This window comes from Triplophysa rosa, linkage group LG18 (genome assembly GCF_024868665.1).
Source record: "Triplophysa rosa linkage group LG18, Trosa_1v2, whole genome shotgun sequence".
In the NCBI taxonomy this organism is placed as follows: Eukaryota; Metazoa; Chordata; class Actinopteri; order Cypriniformes; family Nemacheilidae; genus Triplophysa; species Triplophysa rosa.
Genome location: NC_079907.1, coordinates 1046856 through 1062764, shown reverse-complemented (window position 1 = coordinate 1062764; position 15909 = coordinate 1046856). Strand labels below are relative to the sequence as shown.

The window sequence follows — 15909 nt, the reverse complement described above, 5'->3', positions numbered from 1 at the left end:
CTCTCTCTCTCTCTCTCTCTCTCTCTCTCTCTCTCTCTCTCTCTCTCTCTCTCTCTCTCTCTCTCTCTCTCTCTCCCTCTTTCTCTCTCTCGCTCTTTCTCTCTCTCGCTCTCTGTCTCTCTCTCTCTCTCTCTCTCTCTCTGTGTGTGTGACAAACGCTGGAATGTTGTGGCCTGCCAGGCACCCACCGCAGTTTCTATTTTAGCCAGGCAGTTTGTGAGGAAAGATAGACGCGGTGTGTGTGGAAAACTGTTCTGCAGAATGTGATGTCATCAATCTGTCTGCACTCGAAACCAGAGAATTATGATTGTTAATGTCGTCGTGATCACTCTTATTACAGCTCATGTTGAGAGTTCGAGGTTTGTACTGAATTCATAATTTATTTGTGCGTCAGACACGACTGATAAATCTTGTGGTGTGTGGTGTTAACATTCACGTGTTGATGGTTGGTTTAATCTTCAGTCTTACGTTTATGGTCATGAATTATCCTGATCGAGTTTGAGAATTGAATTATTCATAATCCACAATCAATTCACAACAAATTTTGCGAAAGCTGTTTTAAAAGTAATACATGTTTGCATCGAAGGATGAATCATGTTTTCCTCCCTTTTGGATGTAAATGGAAAAGTTCTGAAATAAAGATGGGTTTTGTTCCGTCTAACCAAAATAACATCCGTGAGGTAGATTTGAGTTAAACATAGCCTTGATTTCTAAAAGCTTTATTCTCAACCCGCAGACGTGTCACGCCAGACATGACGTCATCTGGATGTCGGCAAAGCCGATCGTTTTTTAACTCTCTGAACCACTCGCCATTTCTTTCATGTCTAAATGAAGCAAGTAAACACTGACTGACCACTTTTGATCGATGATCCAAATGAATAATTGTTTTAAACCGAAACTGATTCATGGAAATGAATCACACTTTCCACTATAACCGTAGAGTCCTTGTGGTGTGTGTGTGTATGCGTGTGTGTGTATGTGCGTGTGGTATGGTTTATATATGATGTATTTGTATTACATGGATCATGTGTGTAATGAGTTTTGTGTGTTTTATGCAGGTGGGCAAAGAGACGGTACAGACCACAGAGGATGTCATCATGAGGAGAGACATGCCACCCGCCTTCATCAAGTAACTACACACACACACAATCTTTCTCTCTGTGTCTCTGGTAAAGGTCAGGGTCCATATGTTAAGTGTGTGTGGTTCTGTATGAATAATGAGTCCAGCTGGCTGTAGCTGTTTGTTTGTGTGTGTGTGTGTGCGTGCGTGCGTGCGTGTGTGTGTGTGCGTGTGCGCGTGTGTGTTGTTTGAGTGTGTGCGTGTGTGTGTGTGTGTGCGTGCGTGCGTGCGTGCGTGCGTGCGTGCGTGCGTGCGTGCGTGCGTGCGTGTGTGTGTGTGCGTGTGCGTGTGCGTCGTGTAGTGTGTGTGTGTGTGTTGTGTTGTGTGTGTGTTAGTTGTGTGTGGTTAGTTTGTGTGTTTGGTGTGTGTGTTAAGTGTGTGTGTTTAGTTGTGTGTGCATTATTTGTGTGTGTGTGTGTGTTCATGTTTGTATATCCCGGTGGGGACCTAAACCTGAATACACACCAACACATGGGGACTCGTGTCACTGTGGGGACCAAAATTGAGGTCCTCATGGGCACAAAAGCTAATAAATTGTACAGAACAATATTTTTTACAAATCTAAAAATGCAAAAAGTGTTCTATGATCTTTAGGTTTAGGGATAGGGTTAGGGATAGGGGATAGAATCTACAGTTTGTACAGTATAAAAACATTACGCCTATGGACTGTCCCCATGGGGATAGTCAACCAAAGCCTGTGTGTGTGTGTGTGTGTGCGTGCGTGCGTGCGTGCGTGCGTGCGTGCGTGCGTGTGTTGTTTGCTCAGGGATGGAGCGCTGTGACGCTCTTCTGCAGGTGTGTTGAGTAATGAATGATCTGCAGACAGTCACTGACTCACATCACTATCAGTCACACATTTTACAAAATTGAAATGAGGACAAATTGTAAATTTGAGTTAGTTTAGTTTAGTTTAGTTAGTTACATAAATGATTTTCATCTTGAGGATGTTGCAGATGTCCCCAGTGAGTGGGTTTTGTAGCACATGTGTAGCTTCACTTCTCTCAACACACACTGTTGTTTAAAGTGTTTAGGGAATAACTGAAAGACAAAACAGGAAATAGCTGAGAATCTTCATCTTCATCTTTCTTCAATCTTCAATGTCATCAGAAAGTTTATTGTTGTTGTTCTCATACGAGGCTGTTTTTATGGCACTTTTGCGCACGTTTTACATGCACACAAACACACTGTGTCATTTTTGTGGTTGTGTTGTACACAAACATGATTTAAAATAATGATGTGTTTGCTTCATAATCCTTCAGCTTTTCCTTCAGACGACACCTTCCACAGGCATTACTCTCCTGTCTCTTACTGGCACACACACACGCGCACACACACGCACGCGCACACACACGCACGCGCACACACACACACGCACACACACACACACACACACAAACAGGAAATCATTCTGCTGTGCTCACAATTCTGTTAGTGTAAACATATAGATTACTGGAACCTCTGACTCACAAAGGGGGGGGGGGGTTGTAGTCTGATGTGTTAATAATGATTATGATTCACATATCTTTCAAAAGTGCCCCCCACCTCTGACACATGGATTGTTCTGACCTTACTCACCTACATCTCTCACACACACACACACACACACACACACACACACACACACACACACACACACACACACAACACAACACAACACACACACACACACATTGTCCTGACTTTGCTGTTCTGTCACACACTCACAGCTGCAGTTTCTCCTGTCGAAAAGAAACACCAGTCTCATTTCTGACAATAACAATCACACAACACTGGATAGTGTGTGCGTGCGTGCGTGCGTGCGGGTGTGCAATAAAAAACATGATTATTGGAGTTATTGGCCAATGATTTCTTCACATGTTTGCATGTATGTTCCTAAAGCATATTTTATTTTTTGTTTACTTGTGTACTCTCTCTCTCTCTGTAGGGTAGAGAACGCATGCACTAAACTGGTGCAGGCCGCTCAGATGCTGAAGGCCGACCCGTATTCTGTTCCAGCCAGAGATTATCTGATCGACGGCTCACGTGGCATTCTGTCCGGCACTTCTGACCTCCTGCTGACCTTTGATGAGGCCGAGGTCTGTATCTCTCACATCTTTATTCCTCCACATCTGTGTAGTGTGTCTGGAGATACTGACCGACTGTGTATGTGCGTCAGGTTCGTAAAATCATCCGTGTGTGCAAAGGGATTCTGGAATATCTGACTGTGGCTGAGGTGGTGGAATCCATGGAAGATCTGATCACATACACCAAGAACCTGGGACCAGGTACACACACTCTCTCTCTCTCGTTCTCTGTTTAATTTCTTCACAATCAATAAAATCAGATCTTCACGTCTGACTGTATTTGTGTTGACAGGCATGACAAAGATGGCAAAGATGATCGATGAGCGGCAGCAGGAATTGACTCATCAGGAGCACAGAGTCATGCTGGTCAACTCCATGAACACCGTGAAAGAGCTGCTGCCCGTTCTGATCTCAGGTAAGATCGCTGATATTAACCAAAATATCATGTCAATACCTTGTATAGTAATTTAATATAGTATTTTATAGCTTAGGCATTTATTATTATTTATGACGGTCTCATAAAGATGAAGATCATCACATAAACACGCAGCATCTAACGGTGTGTTGTCGTGTCAGGCATTAAGATCTTCGTGACGACCAAGACATCTCAGGGTAAAGGTGTAGAGGAAGCTCTGAAGAACAGGAACTTCACTGTAGAAAAGATGAGCGCAGAGATCAATGAGATCATCCGCGTGCTGCAGCTCACGTCCTGGGACGAGGACGCGTGGGCCAATAAGGTGAGAGGTCAAAAGTTGCACGAATGTGGCAGTAATGCACTGCGTCTTCACTAAAAGCCCCTTCAAACACGCATGCACATAAACACCTGAGTGAGTCTCAAATCATAGATGTGTATACATAGATGCCACATTTGACCGCTCTGTTGATGCGTCGGCCATCTTGGAACAGTCAACATTTCAGTTGCTGTAGTCACTTAAAGTTAAAATCAATGAGTTTTCCAAGATGCCACAACAATGTTGAGCATCTGTGGCCGGATTCACAAAACTGTTCTTAAAGGGACTTCATTTACTCACCTTCGAGTTGTTCCAAACCTGTATAAATTTCTTTTTTCTGATGAACACAGAGAAAGATATTTGAAAGAATGCTTATAACCAGACAGATTTTGCCCCCCATAGTAGGAAAAAAACACAATGGTAGTTAAAAGTGCCCCAGAACTGTTTGCTGTCCTACATTCTTCAAAATATCTTCTCAAAAAAATGATTTTTCCTACTATGGGGGGCAAGATCTGTCTGGTTAGAAGCATTCTTCCAAATATCTTTCTCTCTGTTCATCACAACAAAGGCATTTATACTGATTTGGAACAACTGGAAGGCGAGTAAATGATGACAGAATTTTAATTTTTGGGTGAACTGTCCCTTTAAGACAAAATATAAGAATGTTCTTAAGATGAATTATAGGAATGTACATGAATTCACCTGTGTGTTTTGAGGAACATGAAACTGTCAGATGTGGGTTTGGTGATGGTTAAGAATCTGTGAATCTGTAGTTTTGATTCATTCATCTTTTCACTCTCAATGGTTTTCCTTCACTTTTTCTCGTTCATGTGTTCTTTGTTCGTCCTCTCTCGGTTTCTTTTCCTCTCCTGCAGAAGGTAAGAGTCTGTGCGCATGCTCTCTCCCCCTCTCTCTCTCTCTCTCTCTCTCTCTCTCTCGGCCCACTCGCACGTGATGTCATCAGATGAAATGATTGGCCGTGGGTGCTGTCACTTATGTTTGATGCTAACAGAATGTATCTGTGCTCGAGGAGAAACGTGTCACAGTTTGATGAGATAAACTCACACGTCTTTTTTGCGTTTTGTTTTTCATGGAGATACAGAAGCATGCTTCCTTTTCCAGCGTCAAAGCAAACACGTTTTACCTTATTGCTGATGAGGGATGCAAAGATATAAAAATATTGAAAAAATCTTATAGACCAACAAACCACCCAAAGTACTTTAGCAACCAAATAGCAACGCTCTGACAACCACCCACAACACCCGCCGCACGTGCAAACACCGCTTGTGTTTTCTTTTTATTAAGTTATAACCAATGACAGGTATTATTACTTATAATAAAACGAAATGTAAAATACAATTCACAGCATCATTTTGAAACATTATAATGTACATAATAAAAGATTATTGAATGTGTAGTATTGTTAAACCTCACACTGAGCGCTCTCCCACGTGATAAAATACCGTAGTACACTTTAGTGTTCACTATAGTAAATAGTAGCTTTTTGTGGTATACTGTAGTATATTAAAGCAATAAGCCCCAAGAAGCAGTGGGTTACAGTGCATTTTATAACAGCTAAGGGCGTTGTGGCATGACGCGAAGCGGAGTGCACTGTAACCCACTGCTTCGCGGGGCTTATTGCTTTTATAAAACGGTTATTCCATATGCTTAGCAAGGTTTCATAAAATAAAGTAAATAAAATGATATTTAGGCTATGTGGTGCGGTCAGCCATTATATATTGAGGTATTTTATAACGGCTTAGAACTCCGCTCAGCCAATCAGAATCAAGGACCAGAACTGACCGTTTTATAATATAGTAATAAAAGTACACTTTGTTATGGTACTCTGTAGTATTAACTATAGTAAATAGATGTAGTAAAATTGTACACTCTAAAATTTACTATGGTTAGGTTTAAAACACAAGAGTGTCTTGTGTTAATTTCACTACAGTTTACTTGATTACTTGATTATTTGAGCGCTGGAGAAGGAAGCACGGAGGTTTGAGCAGCTCAGATTATCCGGCCCAGCTCGACTCGTGCTGTTCTGAGACCAACACTAATCTGTCTTGTTGAAAATGTGGTCTGGGCTGTGATGTGTGTAATGTTGTTTACTGTCTAATTCTCTACTGTCAGAATGGCAGCATGCTGGTGAAGCGTCTCTTTAAGTAAAACAAGTGGTGAAATGTCTCTAAGTAAAACATGAGCAGTACATGTGGCCAAACAGAGCACGTAGTGTGTTGTAACACACATACTGAGACCACAGGCAAGGGAACGATGAGGTTTGTGGGTTTATTTCTGAAGTTTCAGTTCAACAGCTCCTGTGTGAATATTGAGATATAACATTGATGCGGACTTTTACATCATCTGTGAAGTAAAGCACCGGATTAATGCACGTAATCATAATTTTTAGTGTGCGCTTGGTGTGTGTGTGTGTGTGTGTGTGTACACCTCTGTGTGTGTGTTTGGACTTGGTTTTTATAGGTTAGTGGGGACCTAAACCTGAATGCACACCAACTCATGGGGACTCGTGTCACTGCGGGGACCCAAAATTGAGGTCCCCACGGGCACAAAAGCTTATAAATTGTATTTTTATTATAAAATATTTTAAAAAAATCAAAAAATGTAAAAAGTTTTCTATGATCTTTAGGTTTAGGGGTAGGGTTAGGGGATAAAATATACAGTTTGTACAGTATAAAAAACATTACGCCTATGGACTGTCCCCACGGAGATAGTAAACCAGAAGTGTATGTGTGTTTGTGTATGTGTGTGACAGCTGTGTGAGTCGGCTTTAGGAAACAGCAGCTGAAACTTTTGTAACCAAAAAAGGAAACAAATTGCAAAAAAATGAGATGCCATAGACTCTCTCTCTCTCTTTCTCGCTCTCTCTCTCTCTCTCTCTCTCTCTCTCTCTCTCTCTCTCTCTAGTACACACATATATAATTCTGCGTTCCTTTCTGACATCAAAGTTTTCTGCTCAGTATTGTCGAAATAAATAAGACTCACAGATTAAATCATGTTCCCGGAGTTCTTGCCTGTATACAGAAACAGTGTTCAGGGAGAGAAATGACTATAAAAACATACGTAAACATTACTCAAACAAATGACAACACATAGTAGGAAGCTATATTTGTTTGTGTTTGTGAAGGAGTATTTGACAGTTTATTTGTCCATTTGCAGGACACTGAGGCCATGAAGAGAGCGCTGGCCCTGATCGACTCAAAAATGGGTCAGGCCAAGAACTGGTTAAGAGATCCTCATGGCCAGCCAGGTATCCCACATCACCTGAACAATAAAGTTACATACTCCTGAAAACCTTTGGGTTGAGCTACTGCTCTGGACAGACACATGGATGTTTGCTAATGGACGTTGTGTTCTTGTTGCAGGTGATCCAGGCGAGCATGCCATCCGTCAGATTCTGGATGAAGCGGGTAAAGTGGGTGAACTCTGTGCTGGGAAAGAGAGGAGAGATATTGTGGGCACTGCCAAAACTCTCGGACAGCTGACAGAGCAGGTCTCAGAACTCCGCGGCAGGTAGAGTTTGAAACTCAGAACTTTGTGTAACCACTCGTGGGCTCTAACCATCACACCATCACCATTGCTTCATCTCTCTCCTGCTCATATCTGTGGCTTTATCCTGCTGTGGGATCCTGATAATGGTGTCTGCATGCAGATCAATAGCTTTCAGTCAGATCGATCACAGGAGAGAGGGGGAGAGATCAGACGAAACATGAGTCTTCCCACAGATCAGATTCTGTCCTGTCTGTCTGATGAAAACCCATATTTAGCCTCCACTGGGACAATGTTGTGCTGCTCAGGTCTAACTATATTTTTAAACTAGATTTACATTATCCGAGAGAGAAATAAATGGCGCAATATAATTTATTGGCCTGCCAAAAACCTGCCACCATGATTCTGGAGGGTTCTAGGTGGTCTGGAAGGTTGTCAGGGGGTTTGAGATGGTGTTCGGGGGGTTCGGGGTGGTCATCAGGGGATTTAGGGTGGTCATCAGGGGATTTGGGGTGGTCATCAGGGGGTTGGGGTGTCATTAGGGGTTTGAGGTGTTCAATCGAGGGGTTTGGAGGTGTCATCATGGGGTTTGGGCGTGTCAATCAGGGGGTTTGGGGTGTGAATTAGGGGGTTTGAGGTGTCATCGGGGTTTGAGGTGTCATCAGGGGGTTTGGGGTGTCATAGAGGGGTTCCGGGTGTCATCAAGGGGGTTCAGTGGTATCCAGGGGTTTGGGGGTGGTCATTCAGGGGGTTTGGGGTGTCATAGGTGAAGACCGAGGTTCCGGGTTTGGGGTGTCATCAGGGTTTTCGGGGTGTCATCAGGGGTTCGGGGTTGGTCATGCAGAGGGTTCGGGGTGGTCATCAGGGGGTTAGGGGGGTCATTCAGGGGTTTGGGGTGTCCATCAGGGTTTGGGGTGGTCATCAGGGGGTTTGGTGTTGTCATTCAGTGGGTTGGGGTGTCTAGCTAAGGGGGTTCTAGGGTGGTCCTAAGGGGGTTCAGGGGTGTCATACCCAGGGGTTCGGGGTGGTCATCAGGGGTTCAGAGGTGGTCTCAGGGGGTTCGGGGTGTCCAGTCAGGGGTTCAGGGTGTCATCAGGGGTTTCGGGGTGTCATCACGGGGTCGTTACGGGGTTGGGTGGTCAGGGGGTTCGGTGCGAGTTGTGGTTCATCAGGAGGGTTGGTGTGGTCATCAGTGGGTTTGGGGTGTACATTCAGGGGGTTTGGGTGTCTCAGGGGGTTTGGGTGTGGTCATCAGTGGGTTTGGGGGCATGAGTCGGGTATTAAGGGGGTTCGGTGGTGGTCCATACCAAGGAGGGTTTCGGCGTGGCTTTCATGTACAGGGTGTGCTTACGTGAGGTGTCATCAGGGGGTTCGGGGTGTCATCAGGGGTTTCGGGGTGTCATCAGGGGGTTCGGGGTGGTATCAGGGGGTTTGGTGTGGTCATCAGGGGGTTTGGTGTGGTCATCAGTGGGTTTGGGGTGTCATCAGGGGGTTTGGGGTGTCATCAGGGGGTTTGGTGTGGTCATCAGTGGGTTTGGGGCTGCCATCAGGAGGTTCGGGGTGGTGATTAGGGGGTTCGAGGTGTACATCAGGGTGTTTGAGATGGTCATCAGGGAGCTCGGAGTAATTCTTATGGGGTTTTGGGTGTTTTTCAGTTTTGGATAGATGCTGTATGACTCAAATGGCTCTTTTAATCTAAATCTATGGGATTTTTATGTCTGTTTTTCATTGATGAGGTGCAAAAGCAAATAAGACCTCTAAGAAATGTTATAGAAATTTAATGTAAAATCGAATTTGAATGACTCTCTTGTCTTGAAAGTTGATGCCACGAACAATGTTTGGAGCACATGAGGTGTCTGACTGGATTGTGTTGTATTAGAAGTGTGTTTGTGTGTACTGCAGGGGTCAGGGAGCGACTCCAGTGGCCATGCAGAAAGCTCAGCAGGTGTCTCAGGGTTTGGATGTTCTGACGGGGAAGGTGGAAAACGCCGCTCGTAAACTGGAGGCCATGACCAGCTCCAAACAAGTCATAGCCAAGAGGATCGATGCTGCTCAGGTAGAGCTTTTCAGAACCAGTGCTGTTCCTCTTGTGTATGTTGTATTTTAAGTTTTCTTTATGCTATGAATGTACAGAATTGGCTGGCGGATCCTCACGGTGGTCCTGAGGGTGAGGAGAACATCAAAGCTCTCCTGGGAGAGGCGAGAAAGATCGCTGATCTGTGTGAAGATCCTAAAGAGAGAGACGACATCCTGCGCAGCATGGGCGAGATAGCCGCTCTGACCGCCAGACTCTCCGAGCTGAAGAAGGCGTACGTACATCTGAACAGCTTGATTTTCCGTTCAGGCTTTGTGGGGATTCCTGGCCAGAATCTCTGGAATATTACCGTGTTGTTCCATTCCTGCCTGCGGGAGGAATTCCAGTTTTCTATTGTTTGACTGTTGATCGTCCGATGGTTGTTAAGCAACGTTTGTTCAAAGCTTTTGCTCATTATGTCAGAATGTGTGAGTCAGATAAAAAAGAGAAAAGATTGTTAAAACGTCTGGGTTTTATTAAAGAAGTATATTAATTGTCAAATAACATTGAATGATTATAAATGATTTCCTCTGTGTGCGTGCGTGTCTGTCTGTGTTTTTGAATGTTTGTGTTTACAGAGGTAAAGGTGATACCCCTGAAGCTCGTGCTTTGGCGAAGCAGATCGCCACAACTCTCCAAAATCTTCAGTCTAAAACCAGCAAAGCCGTGGCCAACACTCGACCGGCCAAAGCAGCCGTTCACCTGGAGGGGAAAATCGAGCAAGCTCAGAGATGGATCGACAACCCAACCCTGGACGACAGCGGAGTCGGTACGACAGAAATATTCACTTTTTTGAGTCTCTGACACTGTTAAAAATGTGGCTTGTGTTGAATATTTCCCGCTGTTGTCGTCGTAGGCCAGGCTGCCATTCGCGGTCTGGTTGCCGAGGGGCGTCGCCTGGCCAACGCGTTGCCGGCGTCCCAGAGGCAGGACCTGCAGGGTAAATGTGAGGAGGTGGATCGTCTGATGGCTCAGTTAGCCGAGCTGGCGGCCCGTGGAGAGGGAGACAGTCCTCAGGCCCGTGCCATCGCTCAACAACTGCAGGACACTCTGAAAGTGAGACTTAAACACTCATATTTGTGTGTCAACACTTATTCTGTGTTGACCATCGTGACCTGCTGTGATTCATGACGGTGTGAATCACCTGAACGTTTGACGAACAGTAATATGAACAGCATATTTAAAGGAACGGTTCACCCAAAAATGGTCCCCATTGACTTGACCATAATACTTTTTAGTCCAGTCAATGGGAAGCCTTTTTTGGGGTGAACTGTTCCTTTAATTGCAATTATAATTGTGATTTTTCACATGAAATATTTAAAAAATAGCTTTTTAAAATGCACAAACGTCATACTGATCAGTAATAGATGCAGAGATAAGAGCCCCCTGCTGGTGACTGAACGTCACTACAGTCTATCTCTGTTATCGCAGAAAAGCTTCAGGGAAGATTTTTGGTAAAAAGGATGTGGTTTAATGTGTTTTGTTCGTGACAGGATCTGAAGGGTAAGATGCAGGAGGCCATGACACAAGAAGTGTCTGACATCTTCAGTGACACGACCACACCCGTCAAACTATTGGCTGTGGCAGCGACCGCCCCACCAGACGCGCCCAATAGAGAAGAGGTTCATAACCACACACATACACTTAAATGTTTTAAATCTTGATAATCACTGTGATCCAATTGTTTACGCGCAATGTCGGAAAAGAACCTTCATTTTAATAATAAGATCCTTAAGACGCACGCACACATTTTTATTTTCATCTTGTCAGGATACAATGTTCATCTACTCCTGTTAGTTTTAACCAAGTGAAGTCTTAAGGTTTTAGTTACAATAAATGTTATTTTTATAACCTTATTTAGTTTTTTGGATAACCGAATCCAACTCTCGCCATGAACACAGCCATAGCAGCTGGCATGGTGTTAGAAAATAAAATAAAGTCTTTGAAACAACATTGTTTTCCTCGTGTGATTGATGATGTCGAATCTGACGGCAGGTGTTTGACGAACGGGCTGCAAACTTCGAGAATCACGCGGGTCGTCTGGGCGCCACGGCAGACAAGGCGGCAGCAGTCGGCACTGCTAACAAGAGCACGGTGGAGGGCATTCAGGCGGCGGTGAAATCAGCCAGAGAACTCACACCACAGGTGAGAAGATTATTCACAGTTTGATTCAAGTCAAATAAAGAAAGTTTCATATAGATCTTATTTGATTGATGTGTTGTGCAGGTGATCTCTGCGGCTCGTATCCTCCTGAAGAACCCTGGAAACCAGGCGGCGTATGAACACTTTGAGACCATGAAGAACCAGTGGATCGACAATGTAGAGAAAATGACGGGTAACAAACTAAAACTTCACTTTCCTACACTTGCAGAAATCACTTTTATCTGCAAATGATTCGTAAAGAATCTCATCAAAACATCCCACATGAAATAATACTATAGTATACTTTAGCATTTACTATAGTAAACTGTAGAAAACTGTGTATAATAGTGATCACTCTACTTTGTTAATGTATTCTACAGTATTACTTTATTGATCAAATGAAAAGATATATAGTATAAATGTAGTATATTTTAATATTTACTATACTACACTGTAGCAGGGCCAGCTCGGGCATGGGCAGGGGTGGGCTGAGCCCAAAAAACACCAAAAATTGCAGTATTTTCTATTGGCTGAAAGCAACGTCTATATAATTACTAAATAAAAGGCAATAATCAACAATAATTATTTTTGTTTTAATCTTATGTAATGAATGGCTGTTTTTTATATTTATAACATCATAAATCATTTAAAGGGGTACATCGCTCAAAAATGAAAATTCTGTCATCATTGACTCCCATAGTAGGAAAAATTACTTTATCGTTTTATTTGTTCTGTTGAACACAAAAGAAGATATTTTGAAGAATGTAGGTCAGATAACAGTTCTGGGGCACTTTTGACTACCATTGTATTTTTTCCTACTGTGGGAGTCAATGGGGGGCAAAATCTGTCTGGTTATAAGCATTCTTCCAAATATCTTTCTCTGGGTTCATCAGAACAAAGACATTTATACAGGTTTGGAACAACTGGAAGGTGAGTAAATGATGACAGAATTTTCAGTCATACTGCAGTGTTTGTTGAATTCCAACAAAACCAGCAAACCACAAGCGTGACAGTCAACACCGATATGAAAGACTGAGAGCATGATAATAAACTCAGATAAAAAAATCTGGATTATTTCATAAAACATTATTTTTTTACTTTTTCTAATACATGTACAAACATTAGTTTCGTGTTGTTTAAAACTAAAATAAGAACTTGTTTTGGTGCGATGTTTCAGTTTTAAAAACGCAGGTCATCTTTTCTGTTGTTTTCGTATTTCTTATTATACAGTTCATTTGTATATGAAATTTGGGAGAAATGTTGTCAGAAGTTGATCAGAAATGATAATTTTACCAAAACACATTCTTATCAGAAAAAATGAAAATACTTTGGAAATGGACTCTTAATTTTTTTTGCGGCTATATACTGTGTGTGGTTGGGGTATATGCCCACCCAGGATATCAGCTAGCCCACCCTTCCGGGCCTGCACTGTAGTATATTAGTATATACAGTATTCTGTAGTATTGCCTGTAGTTAATTGATAAAACTATAAAGTAAATCTCTCTCTCTCTCTCTCAGGTCTTGTAGATGAAGCCATTGACACCAGGTCTCTGTTGGATGCGTCAGAGGAAGCCATTAAGAAAGATCTGGACAAGTGTCAGGTAGCTATGGCCAATCATCAGCCTCAGATGCTGGTCGCCGGGGCAACCAGCATCGCACGGCGAGCCAATCGAATCCTGCTGGTGGCGAAACGAGAAGTGGAAAACTCTGAGGACCCGAAGTTCCGAGAAATCGTCAAAGCCGCTTCCGACGAGCTCACCAGGACCATCTCACCCATGGTCATGGACGCCAAAGCCGTGGCCGCCAACATACAGGACCAAGGTGAGACACCGTAGAAGAAAAATGACCACATCGTACCTGCAGCCATGATTGTTCGATCATCAGAACATGTCTTCTCGACAGGCCTTCAGAGAGGTTTCCTGGGCTCTGGTTATAAGATTCTGGGTGCGGTGGCGAAAGTGAGAGAGGCGTTCCAGCCGCAGGAGCCAGACTTCCCTCCTCCGCCTCCAGATCTGGAGAGCCTGCAGGTCAGTGTCAGTCCGTCCCTGAATGACATCCGTGAAGTTGAGCTTGATTTTAAACTTCATCTGCGTCTCTCGTTCAGATCCAGGACAACGCCACCCCTCCGAAACCGCCCCTGCCGGAGGGTGAAGTTCCTCCACCGAGACCGCCGCCACCTGAGGAGAAGGACGAGGAGTTCCCGGAGCAGCAGGTCGGAGAGATGGTCAGCGAGCCCATGATGGTGGCCGCCCGGCAGCTGCACGACGAGGCCCGCAAGTGGTCCAGCAAGGTTAGTTTCGTTAAATCCCACCGCTATCTGGAGTGTGCGTGACGCCACGGGTTACCAAATGCTGGCTGTGTATTTTTGGCAGGGTAATGACATCATCGGCGCCGCCAAGCGTATGGCTCTGCTCATGGCCGAGATGTCTCGACTGGTGCGAGGCGCCACTGGGAACAAGAGGGCGCTCATTCAGTGCGCCAAAGACATCGCCAAAGCCTCCGATGAGGTCACGCGGCTCGCCAAAGAGGTCGCCAAGCAGTGCACGGACAAACGGATAAGAACCAACCTGCTACAGGTGCGACACGCACTTCAAACACGAGAACAGCGCGTCGGAGTCTTTGATTGAAACAAAGCATTTAGCAATCCCCGAGACGCTGATTTCCAGTTTCTCTCTGCAGGTGTGTGAGAGAATCCCGACGATCAGCACCCAGCTGAAGATTCTGTCCACGGTGAAGGCCACCATGCTGGGACGGACCAACATCAGCGAGGAGGAATCGGAGCAGGTGAGGTCTGGCTCAGGTGTGAACGCTGTTTTCTGATCTCTGAATCCACGATAAACGCGTGGCGTGTCTCTCCTGCAGGCTACAGAGATGCTGGTTCACAACGCTCAGAACCTGATGCAGTCCGTGAAGGAGACGGTGAGAGAGGCCGAAGCCGCTTCCATCAAGATCCGCACGGACGCCGGCTTCACTCTGCGCTGGGTCCGCAAGACACCCTGGTACCAGTGAGGGGCGGAGCCAGCAAATCCCAGCATGCCCTGGGAAAAACCATCAGTCCAGGTCCTAAATGTCATGGCAGACGTGTCAGTCACCTCGGTTAGGGGTGATGAAACTATTCCATTTCTAATGATTGCTCTCGAATGTTCATGGATGTAAAATAAGGGACTTTACTTTCCAAATGCTTTTTTATTAGTGAAGAATGGTTTTGTTTTGAAAGATCCCAGTTAGTTTTGAAGAGTTGAATCACAGAGGTTGCTATTTTTCTGGTTTGAAGCCATTCAGTTTTCTTACGTGCAGTTAAAAGTGTCTTTATGTCTCATTTTCATATCTTTCCTTGCCTTCGTTACACTCTTTGAATGTACTTTAAAACAGTTTCCACGCAGATTCATCTTTATATTTTGGATTTCCACACAAGCACACGTTCAGATTATAAACCCAGATGCAGGGGCTTTGTCATACTTCAACCAAAAGTATGAAGTTGAATGAATGTTTGTGTGTGTAATGATGTGCTTGACTCGATTGTTTTATTTCTTCAGGGAACTGATATGTAGTACGTCAAATTCAATGACCTGGTGCTTCCCTTTCATGATGTAACCGGACACAGAACACACACACATGCACTGCCGTCCCTGTTTTGTCACTAGGATATCACTGAGCTAAATACACTACTAAAATCTCTAGCAGGATGCACACTCGAGTATATTTATATGAGTGAACAGATGCTCTTTGCATACATGTACCTTTAATAATTGAATAAAGGTCGTTTTAATGTAAATAATGACAGCCTGTAAGACCCAATGTGCCTTGTCGTAATAAAGGATCTAATTATCAGCAGAATTTAATGTCTGGCTTTTTCTCCATATTTCTCTGAACAGTCACATACACACACCTGTCAATCATTTGAATTTAATACATTAATGCAAGTTCCAGTGTTGGCTGGCAACAGTAAACAATATAAAAATCATCTTTATTTAAAAAAACCTCTTCAACAACTATAATACATATTTATTAATAACATTGCTGTAGCTTGCATTTGACATATTCTGGGAAGTCATCCTTAAAAGTATTGTTCACCTAAAAATTCATCCTTTCACCCCCTGAAGTAATTTCAAACCTGAATGAGTTTCATTCTGCGGAACACAAAATGAGATATTTTGAAGAATGTTGATGATCAAACACTGCACAAAACCACGCAGACATTTCTCAAAATATCTTCTTTTGTGTTCCACTGAAGAAAGAGTCACATCGTGTTTTGAACGACAGGAATTGTGA

General features: G+C 43.8%; 1 protein-coding gene across 2 annotated transcripts in view; it reads left to right on the top strand.

Moving 5' to 3' along the window:
• Positions 1–15468, top strand: part of vclb (vinculin b) — a 21432-nt gene extending 5964 nt beyond the window's left edge. Inside the window, exons 1-21 of one of the 2 annotated variants that reach the window (XM_057357843.1) lie at positions 215–359; positions 1059–1129; positions 3045–3195; positions 3276–3384; positions 3476–3598; positions 3760–3920; positions 7092–7182; positions 7298–7445; positions 9324–9477; positions 9555–9730; positions 10074–10264; positions 10352–10551; positions 10989–11117; positions 11491–11640; positions 11722–11830; positions 13156–13458; positions 13540–13664; positions 13742–13927; positions 14010–14213; positions 14317–14421; positions 14500–15468. In XM_057357843.1, the coding sequence (XP_057213826.1) occupies positions 1098–1129; positions 3045–3195; positions 3276–3384; positions 3476–3598; positions 3760–3920; positions 7092–7182; positions 7298–7445; positions 9324–9477; positions 9555–9730; positions 10074–10264; positions 10352–10551; positions 10989–11117; positions 11491–11640; positions 11722–11830; positions 13156–13458; positions 13540–13664; positions 13742–13927; positions 14010–14213; positions 14317–14421; positions 14500–14646 (2994 nt within the window). In that variant the 5' untranslated portion in view covers positions 215–359; positions 1059–1097 and the 3' untranslated portion in view covers positions 14647–15468. Of the gene's footprint in view, positions 1–214; positions 360–1058; positions 1130–3044; positions 3196–3275; positions 3385–3475; positions 3599–3759; positions 3921–7091; positions 7183–7297; positions 7446–9323; positions 9478–9554; positions 9731–10073; positions 10265–10351; positions 10552–10988; positions 11118–11490; positions 11641–11721; positions 11831–13155; positions 13459–13539; positions 13665–13741; positions 13928–14009; positions 14214–14316; positions 14422–14499 lie in introns of those variants that run through there. The other variant, XM_057357842.1, reaches the window with a different exon arrangement.
• Positions 15469–15909: the final 441 nt, after the last annotated feature.